Source organism: Mustelus asterias, chromosome 18 (assembly GCF_964213995.1).
Source record: "Mustelus asterias chromosome 18, sMusAst1.hap1.1, whole genome shotgun sequence".
NCBI classification, from domain to species: domain Eukaryota; kingdom Metazoa; phylum Chordata; class Chondrichthyes; order Carcharhiniformes; family Triakidae; genus Mustelus; species Mustelus asterias.
In genome coordinates this window covers 89,319,243-89,334,521 of record NC_135818.1, presented here as the reverse complement: position 1 = coordinate 89,334,521, position 15,279 = coordinate 89,319,243, and the positions used below count along the sequence as shown (strand labels likewise).

The 15,279-nt window shown below is 45.0% G+C and overlaps 1 protein-coding gene across 5 annotated transcripts in view; it reads right to left on the bottom strand.

The window, feature by feature from the left end:
* ttll5 (tubulin tyrosine ligase-like family, member 5) overlaps positions 1-15,279 on the bottom strand; it is a 340,921-nt gene that overhangs the window by 133,308 nt on the left and 192,334 nt on the right. For all 5 annotated transcript variants that reach the window (XR_013500071.1, XM_078234550.1, XM_078234552.1 and 2 more), the window contains one exon: positions 10,757-10,923. Coding sequence is in view for 4 of the 5 variants with exons in the window: in XM_078234550.1 (XP_078090676.1) it covers positions 10,757-10,923 (167 nt within the window). In the remaining variant the exon portion in view is untranslated. The remainder of the gene's footprint in view (positions 1-10,756; positions 10,924-15,279) is intronic.

The following is a 15,279-nucleotide window of genomic DNA, read 5'->3' as shown; positions in this document are numbered from 1 at the left end:
TGTAGCAAATAGTGACCACAATTCTGTTAGCTTTAGGATAGTGATGGAAAAGGATGAGTGGTGTCCCAAGGGTAAGGTGTTGGATTGGGGGAAGGCTAACTTTAGTGGGATTAGGCAGAAATTGGCAGCTCTTGATTGGGAGAGGCTGTTTCAGGGTAAATCCACATCTGGCATGTGGGAGTCTTTTAAGGAACAGTTGTTAGGGTGCAGGACAGGCATGTGCCTGTAAAAAAGAAGGATAGGAAGGGTAGGATTCGAGAACCGTGGATAACCAGGGAAATTGAGGGACTGGTCAAAAAGAAAAGAGAGGCGTATGTTAGGTCCAGGCAGCTAAAAACGGAGGGAGCTCTGGAGGAGTACAAAGAAAGTAGGAAGGAACTCAAACGGGGAATTAGAAGGGCAAAAAGGGGTCACGAAATGTCCTTGGCAGACAGGATTAAGGAGAATCCCAAGGCATTTTATTCATACGTTAGGAACAAAAGGGTTGTCAGGGAAAAAATCAGACCTCTCAGGGACAAAAGTGGGGAATTATGCTTGGAGCCCAAAGAAGTAGGGGAGATCCTAAATGAATACTTTGCGTTGGTATTCACAAAGGAGGGGGATGTGTTGACTGGGAGTGTCTCGGAGGGGAGTGTCGACCCGTTAGAGAAAATCTCCATTACAAGGGAGGAAATGTTAAGTTTGTTAGAGAATATAAAGACTGACAAATCCCCAGGGCCTGATGGAATCTATCCAAGGCTGCTCAGGGAGACGAAAGATGAAATCACTGGGCCTCTGACGCAAATCTTTGTCTCGTCACTGGACACAGGTGAGGTCCCAGAGGATAGGAGGATAGCTAATGTGGTCCCGTTATTTAAGAAGGGGAGGAAGGATAACCCGGGTAATTATAGGCCGGTGAGGTTGACGTCCGTGGTGGGGAAGTTGTTGGAGAAGATTCTTAGAGATAGGATGTATGCGCATTTAGAAAGGAATAAACTCATTAACGATAGTCAGCATGGTTTTGTGAGAGGGAGGTCATGCCTCACTAACCTGGTGGAGTTTTTTGAAGAAGTGACCAGAATGGTTGACGAGGGAAGGGCCGTGGATGTCATCTATATGGACTTTAGTAAAGCGTTTGACAAAGTCCCTCATGGTAGGCTGGTGAAAAAGGTTGGATCTCATGGGATAAAGGGGGAGGTGGCTAGATGGGTGGAGAACTGGCTTGGTCACAGAAGACAGAAGGTGGTAGTGGAAGGGTCTTTTTCCGGCTGGGGGCCTGTGACTAGTGGTGTTCCGCAGGGCTCTGTATTGGGACCTCTGCTGTTTGTGATTTATATAAACGATCTGGAAGAAGGTGTAACTGGGGTGATCAGTAAGTTTGCGGACGACACAAAATCGGCAGGACTTGCAGATAGTGAGGAGCATTGGCAGAAGCTACAGAAGGATATAGATAGGCTGGAAATTTGGGCAAAGAAATGGCAGATGGAGTTCAATCCCGATAAATGCGAAGTGATGCATTTTGGTAGAAATAATGTAGGGAGGAGCTATACGATAAATGGCAGAATCATAAAGGGAGTAGATACGCAGAGGGACCTGGGTGTGCAAGTCCACAGATCCTTGAAGGTGACGTCACAGGTGGAGAAGGTGGTGAAGAAGGCATATGGCATGCTTGCCTTTATAGGACGGGGCATAGAGTATAAAAGTTGGGGTCTGATGTTGCAGATGTATAGAACGTTGGTTCGGCCGCATTTAGAATACTGCATCTAGTTCTGGTCGCCACACTACCAGAAGGACGTGGAGGCTTTGGAGAGAGTACAGAGGAGGTTTACCAGGATGTTGCCTGGTATGGAGGGGCTTAGTTATGAGGAGAGATGGGGTAAACTGGGGTTGTTCTCCCTGGAAAGACGGAGGATGAGGGGAGACTTAATAGAGGTGTATAAAATTATGAAAGGCATAGATAGGGTGAACGGTGGGAAGCTTTTCCCCAGGTCGGTGGTGACGTTCACGAGGGGTCATAGGTTCACGGTGAGGGGGGGGAGGTTTAACACAGATATCAGAAGGACATATTTTACACAGAGGGTGATGGGGGCCTGAATGCGCTGCCGGGCAAGGTGGTGGAGGCGGACACACTGGGAACGTTTAAGACTTATCTAGACAGCCATATGAACGGAGTGGGAATGGAGGGATACAAAAGAATGGTCTAGTTGGACCAGGGAGCGGCACGGGCTTGGAGAGACGAAGGGCCTGTTCCTGTGCTGTATTGTTCTTTGTTCTAAAGAAGTTTGAGAACCACTAGTGTCGTTTCCACATTACAGATTTAATAGGCTGGCAGGGCCTCAGTTTAATGTCAACACCAAAGGACAACACCTGTTAGGCTAGTCTATGATCTCCACAACCTGCTAATCGATAAGAGTGTTGCCAACTAAGCCAAGTAGTAAGTGCAGAAGATGAGAGTGATTAGCTATCACTGTAAATGCCTATCCACTGCATGGTGCCCTCTCTCTCCTTCCATGAGGACCAAGCCATGTAAGGAAGGAAATGGCATAGACCGACCCATGATTCAAATTGTGAGAAAAGAGGCTTTAATGAGTGATGTAAAGCTAATGAATAGAGCAGAAATAGGGGGGATTGGGGTCTGGAGCCACCCAATGTGCTGTAGACAGCGGGCAATAGAAACACGATCCGCAATAACCAAAATAATCTACTTTCAACTCTCCAACTCTGATCTCATGTGCCCCCTATCACAACCCCCACACAGGATTGCTTTAAAACTCTGCCAGATCTGACAGACAAAAACACATGTACACGTGCACAAAAACACACACAAAACCAGTCAAAAACAGACACAGAAAAATGCTCACACACACACACACTGAAACACACACGGACACATTAACCTAATAAAATCACTTTAAAAACACACATTAACAATGGGCACACAGAAACCCATAAAAACTCCAACTCAAATACACACACAAACTCAGAAAGAAGACAGAACCAACTCCACACTCTTACACATGCAGATGTATGAGGTCACTGCAAGCAGGGAAACAGCCACACAATCTCGAGCCGTGCACTCAGCCTGGGTATCTTATTTCTTTTTGAATGTGAAACTTTTAAACAAACCAGACACAATTGCTTCAGACAATAAAGTCATGCCAAAAAAAAACTTTTTTTAAATCTCAAGAATTTAACAAAATTCATTCCTTTCCAATTGCTCTGCATGTCAAGGTACTGATGTAGTGTGACACAGAGAATGTGGCCCTGAATCAAACTAGTCTTCACTAGGAAGTGGCAGCTGCCATTCAGTCACTTACATCTTTGCCTTTGACTCAGAAGCTGACTGAAGTATGAATTCAAGCCCCACACCTGAGGTTTGAGCATAAATTCCAAGCTGAGACTGCTAGCAAAGAGAAAGTGCTGCACTATTGAAAGTGCCATCACTCGAGCGACCACACTTCAAACATACTTTATCAGCTGTAAAGCACTTTGGGACAATCTGAAAGACACTATAGAAATCCAGGTTTTTTCTGCGGAGGCCTGGGAACAGGCCATGTGCCTGGGAGCATCAGGGTAAGGAGCATCAAGAACAAAGGAAACTGAGTGAGGAGCAGGAGGAAATGGACAAAACTTCCCTTTCCCTCTTCCAGCCTCTATACTCCAGGAAAGAGCAGCTAGTGGGGGTGTCAACAAGCAATATCCTGCTGTTCCAGTATGCATTCGATGAATTGAGTGCAGTGAATCAGATGAAGACTATATGCTTGGAAGAGAACCCTTCTGATTGCCTGCCCAAGGCAGGAATATCTGTTCCAAAACTACCTAAATCAACATTACTTAATGGGCCTCACTCGGGCGAGTTCGTAAAATCCCACCTGAGGCCAACAGAGATTGCTGTTCTGGAAACCCGGGGCGGGCGAGGTGGTAGTTTTATGTATTTAAAAACATGTACAGCTGCATTGCACTGAATACTTTATCAGTTCAGGTAAAGTCCTGGAAAAAGACTCACACCATCAGTGACCAGCATTTAAAATAAATGGGTTTACACTTCTTTAAATAGCTGTGCAGGAATCTCAGACTGACACAGTAAGTGTTTGAATTGGAATTCCACCCCATCATTTCATGACCTTGGGAGATATTAGCATATAATTTATTGTTTCAAATTCAAGCTGATAGTCCAGGCCCCATGAAATCAATGGTTTGGAATGAATCCATGCCTCATGTGGATTCTTACCTCCCACGTCACTCTTCACCTCAGAGATGCAATATGCAGGGACCAGCAAAACCACTGGTATTTATTAAACAAATTGGTTTTGCTCTGGCTGAGATGTGACTGGTCCATGAGTAAGACTGGAGCAGTGAGGAGGGGAGGGCAGGGGGCTGCGGAGCTAACTTTTCTCATGTGTTCAGTAACCAGTTAAGCTTGGTACTCCTTGCATCACCAACTCACCTTACTGCCCAAGAATCACAGTTTAAAAAACAAACACTTACATTAATGGACACAGAGAGAGGGTGATCACACTCCCCAAACAGGCACACGTTTTCATTATTAGCCACTTGTGTGGTCAAATAATGATGTAATGCTGTTGTTATGTGGAGAGTCAGATGGCAGTATCTTCAAGTTACATTACTCAATTCTTGTTTTGAGTGGGAGGGCAGAAAAAAAGAATATTTCTATCCCAGAAAAGTGGTCACTTAACTGCTTAGAATGAGAAAGAGCTGCAAGAGGCAGCAGTGCTATGGCCCTGCTTAGCAAGTTCTGGAAAACCGCAGGCTGCACCATCAACCTGGCCTTTCCCCATCTCTTTCACCTCCTCCAGCCCTCTGAGATTGCTACAATCCAAGGCTTCTGGGGACCTGTGCATCTCCTGCTTCCACTATTGGCTGCCATGCCTTCAGCCACATATACCTTAGAACCATAGAATCCCTACAGTGCAGAAAGAGGCCATTCAACCCATCAAGTCTGCACTGGCTCTCCGAAATGGCATCCCCCCCAAGGCCCTCCCCTCTGTCCTAACCCCACACATTTACCGTGGCTAATTCAACTAATTTACGCATATTTGGACACCAAGGGGCAATTTAGCATGGCCAATCCACCTAACCTGCAACTGATTTCTCCGTGAAATTCCCCCAGAGCCTTTCCACCTCAGCACCTCCTCTATGATTTCCTGGGTAAACAGGTTATGGGTTCAAGTTCCACTTCAGAAACCTGAACACATAATCCAGACTGACACTCAGTGCAGTACAAAGGGAGTGAAGTCCTGTCTGAGGGGAGCTTTCCATGTTACCTGAAGTGAATATTTATACCTCAACCAAAGTCACTAGAACAAATTATTTTGTCATTATCACATCGTTGTTTGTGGGATCTTGCCATGTACAAATTTGCTGCTGTGATTTCTACAATAGTGACTGGTTGTGAAGCACTTTGGGGCATCTGGTAGTGGTGAAAGGTGCCAAAGAAATGCAATGTCCTTCTTTCTTAAATCCACTTCTGACCAGATTTTTGGTCAACTGGCCTAATATTTCCTTATGGGGTGAAATGATGTAACACTGCAGTGAAGCTCAATGTGATACTGTGATGTTGTCTTTTGCTTGGAGAGTTGCACGTACATGGCCCGATCTGGCTGAAGGTCATTCTCTCGCTCTGTTATGTTCATTCAAGACCATCGGCTATCAGCATTTATTATTTTTACAATCTGAATTCCAGGAATGGAAGCCTCCGGCTGTGAGGAGTGCTCAGGAATTCCCATCGCTCATTCTCCTGCCAGTAACTTGGTGGAAGTTGGAGATGGGAGCAGGGCTCAGAGCTGTCACCTAGCAAGCGGAGGTGGGGGGAGGGGAGAGCAGCGTTGTGCAGCTGATACCCTCTCTTCACCTCAAGACAATCCAAAGCAGAGAGGGAGTGGAAACTCCCCCTCACACGCAGCATCCACTGAGAAAGCAGACCGCTAATCCAAAGGAAGGTGTTGAAGTTTCTAGCCAGTGCCAACCTGACAACAGCTGCTGATAAATTAGCCATTACAATCCCTCAATCCTGATACTGGGCCACTGAAAATATGACGTAATAGAGAACTGTGGAAATCACCTGTGAATAATTTGGGGAAAATTCAGAGCTGCGCAGAGAGCTAGCTGAATACTGTAGCTAAGAAGTCTCTCCCCACTTCTGCTTCCACAACAAAGATTTGTATTTATATAGCACCTTACCATAACATAAAACATCCCAAGTTGCTTTACAAGAGTGTTATAAAACTCATTAACAATAAGATACTAAGATAGGTGACCAAAAATTTGGTCAATGAGGTAGTTTTATGAAATGTTGTCAGGAGGAAAATGAGGTAGAGAAATGGAGAGATTGAAAGAGAAAATTCCAGAGCTTGGGGCCCAGGAAGCTAAAGGCACGTCCACCAATGGTGGGGTGATTAAAATCGATGAAAAGCAGGAAGCCAGAATGAGAAAGGTGCAGATATTTTAGAGGGTTATGGGGCTGTAGGAGATTGCTGAAATAGGGAGGGGTAAGGCTATTAAGGAATTGGAAAATAAAAATGAGAATTTAAACATCTAGGCCAGGAATTATGTAGATTTGATTTGATTTGATTTATTATTGTCACATGTATTGGGATACAGTGAAAACTATTGTTTCTTGCAAGCTATACAGACAAAGCATACTGTTCATAGAGTACATTGGCGAGAAGGAAAGGAGAGAGTGCAGAATGCAGTGTTACAGCTAGGGTACAGAGAAAGATCAACTTAATATAAGATAATATAAGATTCAAAAGTCTGATGGCAGCAGGGAAGAAGTTGTTCTTGAGTCGGTTGGTACCTGATCTCAGACTTTTGTATCTTTTTCCCGACGGAAGAAGGTGGAAGAGAGAATGTCGGGGGTGCGTGGGATCCTTGATTATGCTGGCTGCTTTGCCAAGGCAGCGTGAAATATAGACAGAGTCAATGGATGGGAGGCTGGTTTGCGTGATGGATTGGGCTACATTCACAATCTTTTGTAGCTTCTTGCGGTCTTGGGCAGAGCAGGAGCCATACCAAGCTGTGATACATCCGGAAAGAATGCTTTCTATGGTGCATCTGTCAAAATTTGTGAGAGTCATAGTGGACATGCTGAGTCTTCTCACAACTATTTTTTAGATATAACTGAAGCGGTATAATTGGATATAAAAGCACTGATTACATATAACTGCCGTATAAATTGCATAGACTTAAAAGATTCTCAAGCTCTTTCTTCACAAGGGTAATAGGTGAATGGGACTTGGTGCGAATGACACAGGCACCAATTTTGGAAGACCTCAAGGTTACAGAGGGAGCAAAAGTTGGAAAATTGGCCAGGAGTACATTGGCATAGTTAAGTCTAGAGGTAACAAAGACATAGGTGAGGGTTTCAGCAGCAGATGAGCTGAGGCAGGGCAAAGTCAGATGATGTTGGGGAGGTGGTAATAAGCTGCTTTAGTGATGGTGAGAATATGTGGTCGGAAGGTCATCTTATGACGCCAAGGTTGCAAACAGTCTGGTACAGTGACAAACTGATTCAGCCTCAGGCAGTAAGCAAAAGGAACGGAGTTTGTGGCAGAGACCAAAGACAAAACTTCAGCCAGCCCAATATTTAGCTGGAAGGCACCAAGAATAGATCCCTGGTGGAGTACAGAGGCACTAATGTGATTGCAGGAAGAGAGGCCATTGCAGATGATTCTTTGAGAATGATTAGATAAGAAAGAATGGAAGCAGCTGGAGGAGGGGCGAAAGGCACTGGCGGAAGATGGTGTGGCCAAATGTGTCAAACGGTGCAGATAAATTGCGAAGGATGGAGAAGGATATTTAAACAAACAGAGATTGAAAAGCAGGCTCTAATTTCTTTCTGCATTCACTGTTGGAGGTCAATGGTAAACTTTTGTTTGGTTTACTGCAGCTGAGGGAGTTAAAGATACCCGGTGTATTGACACTTTCCCCTGCCTCATCCCCATACAAATTTTGCAAAGCCAGTGATGCATGTCCCCCACTGTCTGCGACACCACTATGGGAATGGCTCAAAGTGAATTTGTGGCCTGGGTTTCCTTTACTGCATGGTGTGGTAATGTGGGAACTGTTTTAGATGAATCTGTGCCCTCGGCTCATGGTGCGTCCTCCTGGAATGCTGCTGTGCCGTTTGGAGTGCAGCTGTTTGAGAGTGTGAGAGGAAAGCAGGCTGCTGCTTCACTTTGTGCCCCGGTTACTGGAATAAGCAGAGTTAGCACATCACTAGCAGCTGGCACGGTCCGGAGGGGGGGGTCCACATTATAGTTAAACTGGAGCCAGATTTTACAAATTGGAATTGAAATGGCATCAATATGATTTAAGCCTTGTACTGCCACATAAAATGACAATCCAAATGAAAAAGCAAAGAAGGAAAGGAAGACAGAACATAAGAAAAAGAGAGACAAAGAGAGACTGAAGGAAGCATGAAACAGAGAGAATGTGAGAGTCAGCATTAGAGAGAGGGACTGAGAAAGAGTGCGCAGAGAGACAGACAAAGAGAGAAAGCACACTGGTGGAATAGAGAGCAAAAGAGAGGAGAATGGAATAATAAGAACATAGTGCAAGGAATACAGAGCAAGGAAAGCAGCATGAGGAGGTACAAGAGTCATTCCCGTGAACAGGAGGATGTACTATGAGTACCACGGAAGTAAAATCATTATAGATGCCGGTAGCTGGAGGTTCTGTTAGCAAGACATCAGTAATCTATTTCACTGTTATCCCACCTCCTGACTCGATATTTCTCAGGAAAATAGACTAACTTTACAATGTGACTAGAGGTGAACAGGGGTGTAACAGGCAATATCTGCTCAAGAGCAGGGTGGGGGGGGAAAACAGGTAACATTAGACCACCATCATAAACCCACCCCCAAACGGCCTGAAATCAATAATGACCACCATACCCACCTCAACCACTTTTGTCTATATTGTGGATCACTCCAGCGACAAAAACATTGACTTTGATTAGGAATCGCATCCGCTTTCACTGCTCAAAGCTTACAGGTTACATTTGGGATTTGCCTGTAACTCTGAAGATCATACAGAATACATACTGCAGTGAGGCTCCCAGGAAATCCCTCACACAGTGAAGTAGCTGCTAGCATAGTTAATATCCTTATAGAAGCCGTTCTTGCACAGTGAAGTAATTTCCTCACAATCCATCGTCCAGATTCAGCACTGATCTAGCAGCTGAAAATGCAGCCTCCATGAGGCGCTGTGGGTCATCAACAGCAATGGATTTGTAACCTCATGGCCAGGCATATCCCCCAGTCTATTATTCCCATCAACCCTGTTTCAACAGTAGCTAAAAATGAACTGTCAGCTTGGTGAAGCTACAACACTATAGAATCAGAGAAAAGTTACAGCGGAGAAAGAGACCATTCAGCCCATCGTGTCAGTGCCAGCTGAAAAAGAGAAAAAAGAAACTGGCTGCTCGTTTTAACCCCATTTTCCAGCACCCAAATCCGTAGCCTTGTCGGTTGCAGCACTTCAGGTGCAGATCCAGGCACCTTTTAAATGAGTTGAGCATTTCAGCTTCAACCACCAACTTGGGCAGTGAATTCCCGACACCCACCACCTCTGGGTGAAAAGGATTTTTCTGATGTCTCCTCTAATCGCCGTAAATCTATGCCTCCTGGTGATTGGCCCCTGAACTAGAGACTAAGGGCAGAATTTTCCCATCCCATCCATCACGGGAATCGTAGCGGGCGGGACACGACCACGCAAAGGTCCATTGACCTCAGGCGGGATTTTCTGGTCTTGGGGTGAGTGTGGCCAGAAAATCCCGCCCATAGTCTTCCCTGTCTACACCCTTCATAATTTTGTACAACTCAGTTAAGTCACACAAGACTACTTGCAGGCCAAACAGCAAAAGCAGCATGCAATAGACAAAACTAAGCGATCCCACAACCAACAGATCAGTTCTACGCTCTATAGCCTGGCTACATTGCATCATGAGTGGCTGTGGATTACCAAATAATTAACTGGAGGAGCAGGTCCATAAATAACATATTCCTCAATCATGGGGGAGCTCAACACATCAGAGCAAAAGACAAGACACTTGCAACAACCTTCAGCTAAAAGTGCCAAGAGGATGGTCAACCTCAGCCTCCTCCGAAGGTCTCCAGCATCACAAAAGTCAATCTTCAGCCAATTTGATTCACTCCATGTGATGTTAAGAAACAGCTGAAGGCACTGGATACTACAAAGACAATAGTAGAACTGAAGACTTGTGCTCCAGAACGAGCCATGTTCCTAGCCAAGCTGTTTCAGTGCAGCTACAACATTGACATCTGCCTGACAATGTAGAAAATGGCCCCGGTATACCCTGTCTACATTTTTAATAATTCATTTGCGGGATGTGGATGTCGCTGTCGATGGAACAGAATTCCCACTCACCTGAAGAAGGGGCTTGGGGCTCCAAAAGCTTGTGTGGCTTTTGCTACCAAATAAACCTGTTGGACTTTAACCTGGTGTTGTTAAACTTCTTACTGGGTGTACATGAAGGCAGCTCACCACCTTCTCAAGGGCAATTAGGGATGGGCTAATGCTGGCCGAGCCAGCAACACCCATACCCAGTGAAAGAAATTTTAAAAATCCAATCCAGGCTGAACACACTGTGGGATTGCTACTTGCTAATATTTGATTTGATTAAACTAGCCTGGCAGCAGTTCGCATTTGTCAGTCTGATGTAAAACACTACAGTCTTTGCTAATGTTGAACAAATTAGTTTGGAAAAAATGTGTGTTCGTTCTTCAGATCTTACCGGGAAGCTGCAGAAGCTATTCTGTCCACTGATCCAGAGTTGGGTATCTGAAGGTCGGAGTGGGCAGCGCGTATTGGGTTCAAGTTTTTGTTTGATGACTGAAGGCTTGGAGTCATAAGCACATTTCCTCTGCCCAGTGCTCCACTTGCCAGGGTCATGTTGGATAACTGTGAGAAAAATACGTCCACAATCATGGAGGGCAACATTATCAACTGACATAAGTGCAGACACCAGCCTATATTTTGACACAATATCAAAATATTGCACACAATTTTTAAAAATGAGACAAAATAGATATATCTATGTGATAAAATGAATGTAATGTCAAACAGAAGAGCTTTAAGACACAGAGGAGAAGCTTTTTTCCCCACACCGAAGGTTGTGAGGTTGTGAAATTTGCCACTTGTGTTAGAGACTAAAACAAAGACCAAATTGGTGACTCAAATCTGCCAGGATTTAAGCTCTTTGTGGTGTAATTACAGGATTAAGGTAGTCAATTTCTGTCACAGCCGTCAGGCTTCTTTTCCCCAAAGAAAACACGCCCAAATTCATTAACTTAAGAGTCCAGCTACAGAGATCATTTAATGGGCAGATACAGAAAATAATAAATTAATGGAATGCTGGTCTTTATATCTAGAGAATATAATGCAAACAGGCAGAAGTCATGCTTCAACTATACAAAAACATGGTTATACTACACCTGTGAGCAATTCCTCAGGAAGGATGATTGGCCATAGAGGGAGTGCAATGTAGATCGATCACAATGATACCTGGACTCCAAGTGTTAATTTAAGAGGGATTACACAAACAAGGGCTGCACTCCCTGCAATTTATAAGGTTAAGATATCATTTGATGAAAATCTCAAAGTATTATGGGGTATTAATGCTGTTTTGGGACTCTAGCATTCGGGAATAGAGCCGAGAAGATACAGGCCTTTCCTGAATTAAATCAGGAAATAAATCTACACACGATTCTGAACTCACTTCCACAAACAGCAGTTTAATTGCTGGATCAATTGTTAATTATGAATCTGAGATTGACAGACTTTTCTTAAGTAAAATCTTTCAGGGAGATGGAGTGATCCATGGCGGAACAGACTCGAAGGGTGGGATTTTCTGGCCGCGTTCACCCCAAGGCCGGAAAATCCCACCTGAGGTCAACGGACCTTTGCATGGTCCGTGTCACGCCCACTACGATTCCCATGGCGGGCAGGTGGGATGGGAAAATTCCCCCCTAAGAGTTAAATGGCCTCCTCCTATTCCTGTGTTCGTAAGGAAACAATGTCCTGACATCTGGGTTATTCAGACCATAATGTTAGGTGTGAAGACCTCGCATGCAACCTGTAGATGTTCAGTGCGTCACTTCCTTCCTCTCGTTTTATGCTCTTTTATGTACTGAGCATCATCAGCTGTCGCCCAGGCCACCAATGTAGATATCTCATCATTGTCACCAGTACATGCTGATCCAATGACTGCATGCCACCTCACCCTCTGCCTCTTGTGCTTGTTCAGTGAAGGAAGGAGAGAGAGAAGAGTGAAAAATTTCATTTTCACACACACCAAATTTGCATGAGATCTTCAATCTCAGCATTAGAATTGAGACATGGGAGGTGCAGGATGGGAGGGTATATGAGAATGGTCCTTGTTCAAGGGTCAAGGCTAGTCCCTATTCCCTTTCATCCCTCCTTGCTGTTTGACTCGCTCTGAAAATCAGTGCCTTCAGAAGAAATTGCTAAGCAGATTATGGATATGTGTGGGGGTCACAGGGTAGTTGTCATGGGGGACTTTAACTTTCCAAATATTGATTGGAACCTTTGTAGGTCAAATAGTTTGGATGGGGCAGTTTTTGTGCAGTGTGTGCGGGAGGGTTTCCTGACACAATATGTGGATGGGCCGACTAGAGGTGAGGCCACATTGGATTTGGTACTGGGAAATGAACCGGGCCAAGTGTTAGATTTGGTTGTGGGAGAGCAATTTGGAGATAGTGACCACAATTCGGTGTCTTTTGTTATTGCAATGGAGAGGGATAGGGCCGTACGGCAGGGCAAGGTTTACAATTGGGGGAGGGGTAATTATGATGCGATTAGGCAAGAATTAGGGGGCATAAGTTGGGAACAGAAACTGTCAGAGAAAGGAACTAATGAAAAGTGGAATTTTTTCAAGGAACAAATACTGGATGTCCTTGATAGGTATGTTCCTGTCAGGCAGGGAGGAAATGGCCGAGTGAGGGAACCATGGTTCACAAAAGAGGTGGAATGTCTTGTGAAAAGGAAGAGGGAAGCTTATGTAGGGATGAGGAAACAAGGTTCAGATGGCTTGATTGAGGGTTACAAGTTAGCAAGGAATGAGCTGAAAAAGGGGCTTAGGAGAGCTAGGAGGGGACATGAGAAGTCCTTGGCGGGTCGGATCAAGGAAAACCCCAAGGCTTTTTACTCTTATGTGAGGAATAAAAGAATGACCAGGGTGAGGTTAGGGCCGGTCAAGGACAGTAGTGGGAACTTGTGTATGGAGTCAGTAGAGATAGGCGAGGTGATGAATGAATACTTTTCTTCAGTGTTCACCAAGGAGAGGGGCCATGTTTTTGAGGAAGAGAAGGTGTTACAGGCTAATAGGCTGGAGGAAATAGATGTTCGGAGGGAGGATGTCTTGGCAGTTTTGAATAAACTGAAGGTCGATAAGTCCCCTGGGCCTGATGAAATGTATCCTAGGATTCTTTGGGAGGCAAGGGATGAGATTGCAGAGCCTTTGGCGTTGATCTTTGGGTCCTCGCTGTCCACGGGGATGGTGCCAGAGGACTGGAGAATGGCGAATGTTGTTCCTCTGTTTAAGAAAGGGAATAGAAATGACCCTGGTAATTATAGACCGGTTAGTCTTACTTCGGTGGTTGGTAAATTGATGGAAAGGGTCCTTAGGGATGGGATTTACGACCATTTAGAAAGATGCGGATTAATCCGAGATAGTCAGCACGGATTCGTGAAGGGCAAGTCGTGCCTCACAAATTTGATAGAATTTTTTGAGGAGGTAACTAAGTGTGTTGATGAAGGTAGGGCAGTTGATGTCATATACATGGATTTTAGTAAGGCGTTTGATAAGGTCCCCCATGGTCGGCTTATGATGAAAGTGAGGAGGTGTGGGATAGAGGGAAAGTTGGCCGATTGGATAGGTAACTGGCTGACTGACCGAAGACAGAGGGTGGTGGTCGATGGAAAATTTTCGGATTGGAGGCAGGTTGCTAGCGGTGTGCCGCAGGGATCAGTGCTTGGTCCTCTGCTCTTTGTGATTTTTATTAATGACTTAGAGGAGGGGGCTGAAGGGTGGATCAGTAAATTTGCTGATGACACCAAGATTGGTGGAGTAGTGGATGAGGTGGAGGGCTGTTGTAGGCTGCAAAGAGACATAGATAGGATGCAAAGCTGGGCTGAAAAATGGCAAATGGAGTTTAACCCTGATAAATGTGAGGTGATTCATTTTGGTAGGACTAATTTAAATGTGGATTACAGGGTCAAAGGTAGGGTTCTGAAGACTGTGGAGGAACAGAGAGATCTTGGGGTCCATATCCACAGATCTCTAAAGGTTGCCAGTCAAGTGGATAGAGCTGTGAAGAAGGCCTATAGTGTGTTAGCTTTTATTAACAGGGGGTTGGAGTTTAAGAGCCGTGGGGTTATGCTGCAACTGTACAGGACCTTGGTGAGACCACATTTGGAATATTGTGTGCAGTTCTGGTCACCTCACTATAGGAAGGATGTGGAAGCGCTGGAAGGAGTGCAGAGGAGATTTACCAGGATGCTGCCTGGTTTGGAGGGAGCTAGGGCTGTTCTCTCTGGAGCGGAGGAGGCTGAGGGGAGACTTAATAGAGGTGTATAAAATGATGAAGGGGATAGATAGAGTGAACGTTCAAAGACTATTTCCTCGGGTGGATGGAGCTATTACAAGGGGGCATAACTATAGGGTTCGTGGTGGGAGATACAGGACGGATATCAGAGGTAGGTTCTTTACGCAGAGAGTGGTTGGGGTGTGGAATGGACTGCCTGCAGTGATAGTGGAGTCAGACACTTTAGAAACATTTAAGCGGTTATTGGATAGGCACATGGAGCACACCAGGATGATAGGGAGTGGGATAGCTTGATCTTGGTTTCAGATAAAGCTCGGCACAACATCGTGGGCCGAAGGGCCTGTTCTGTGCTGTACTGTTCTATGTTCTATGTTCAGACAGAGAGGATCCACTGGCTCAGTTAGCTCTGGGAAATGGTGAAGTGTGAATCTGTGGGAACCAGTCCTCAGAGCTGGCAAGAAATACTTGTGAAACCTGTAAATGCTCTGTCTGAATGATAATAAGCAGTCCCTAGAGTCACTTACCCTGCTGGCAGAGAGAAATACACCAAACTATCCACTGTGGAAATCGAGATGTTTGGTGTAGAGAAACCGAGAATTGTGGCATAAAAATTATTCTCTGAAGACTCACAGCCAGCTCCTTACCACAGTTAGTGTATAATGACCACTGTGAGCTACTGAAGGGAATTTAG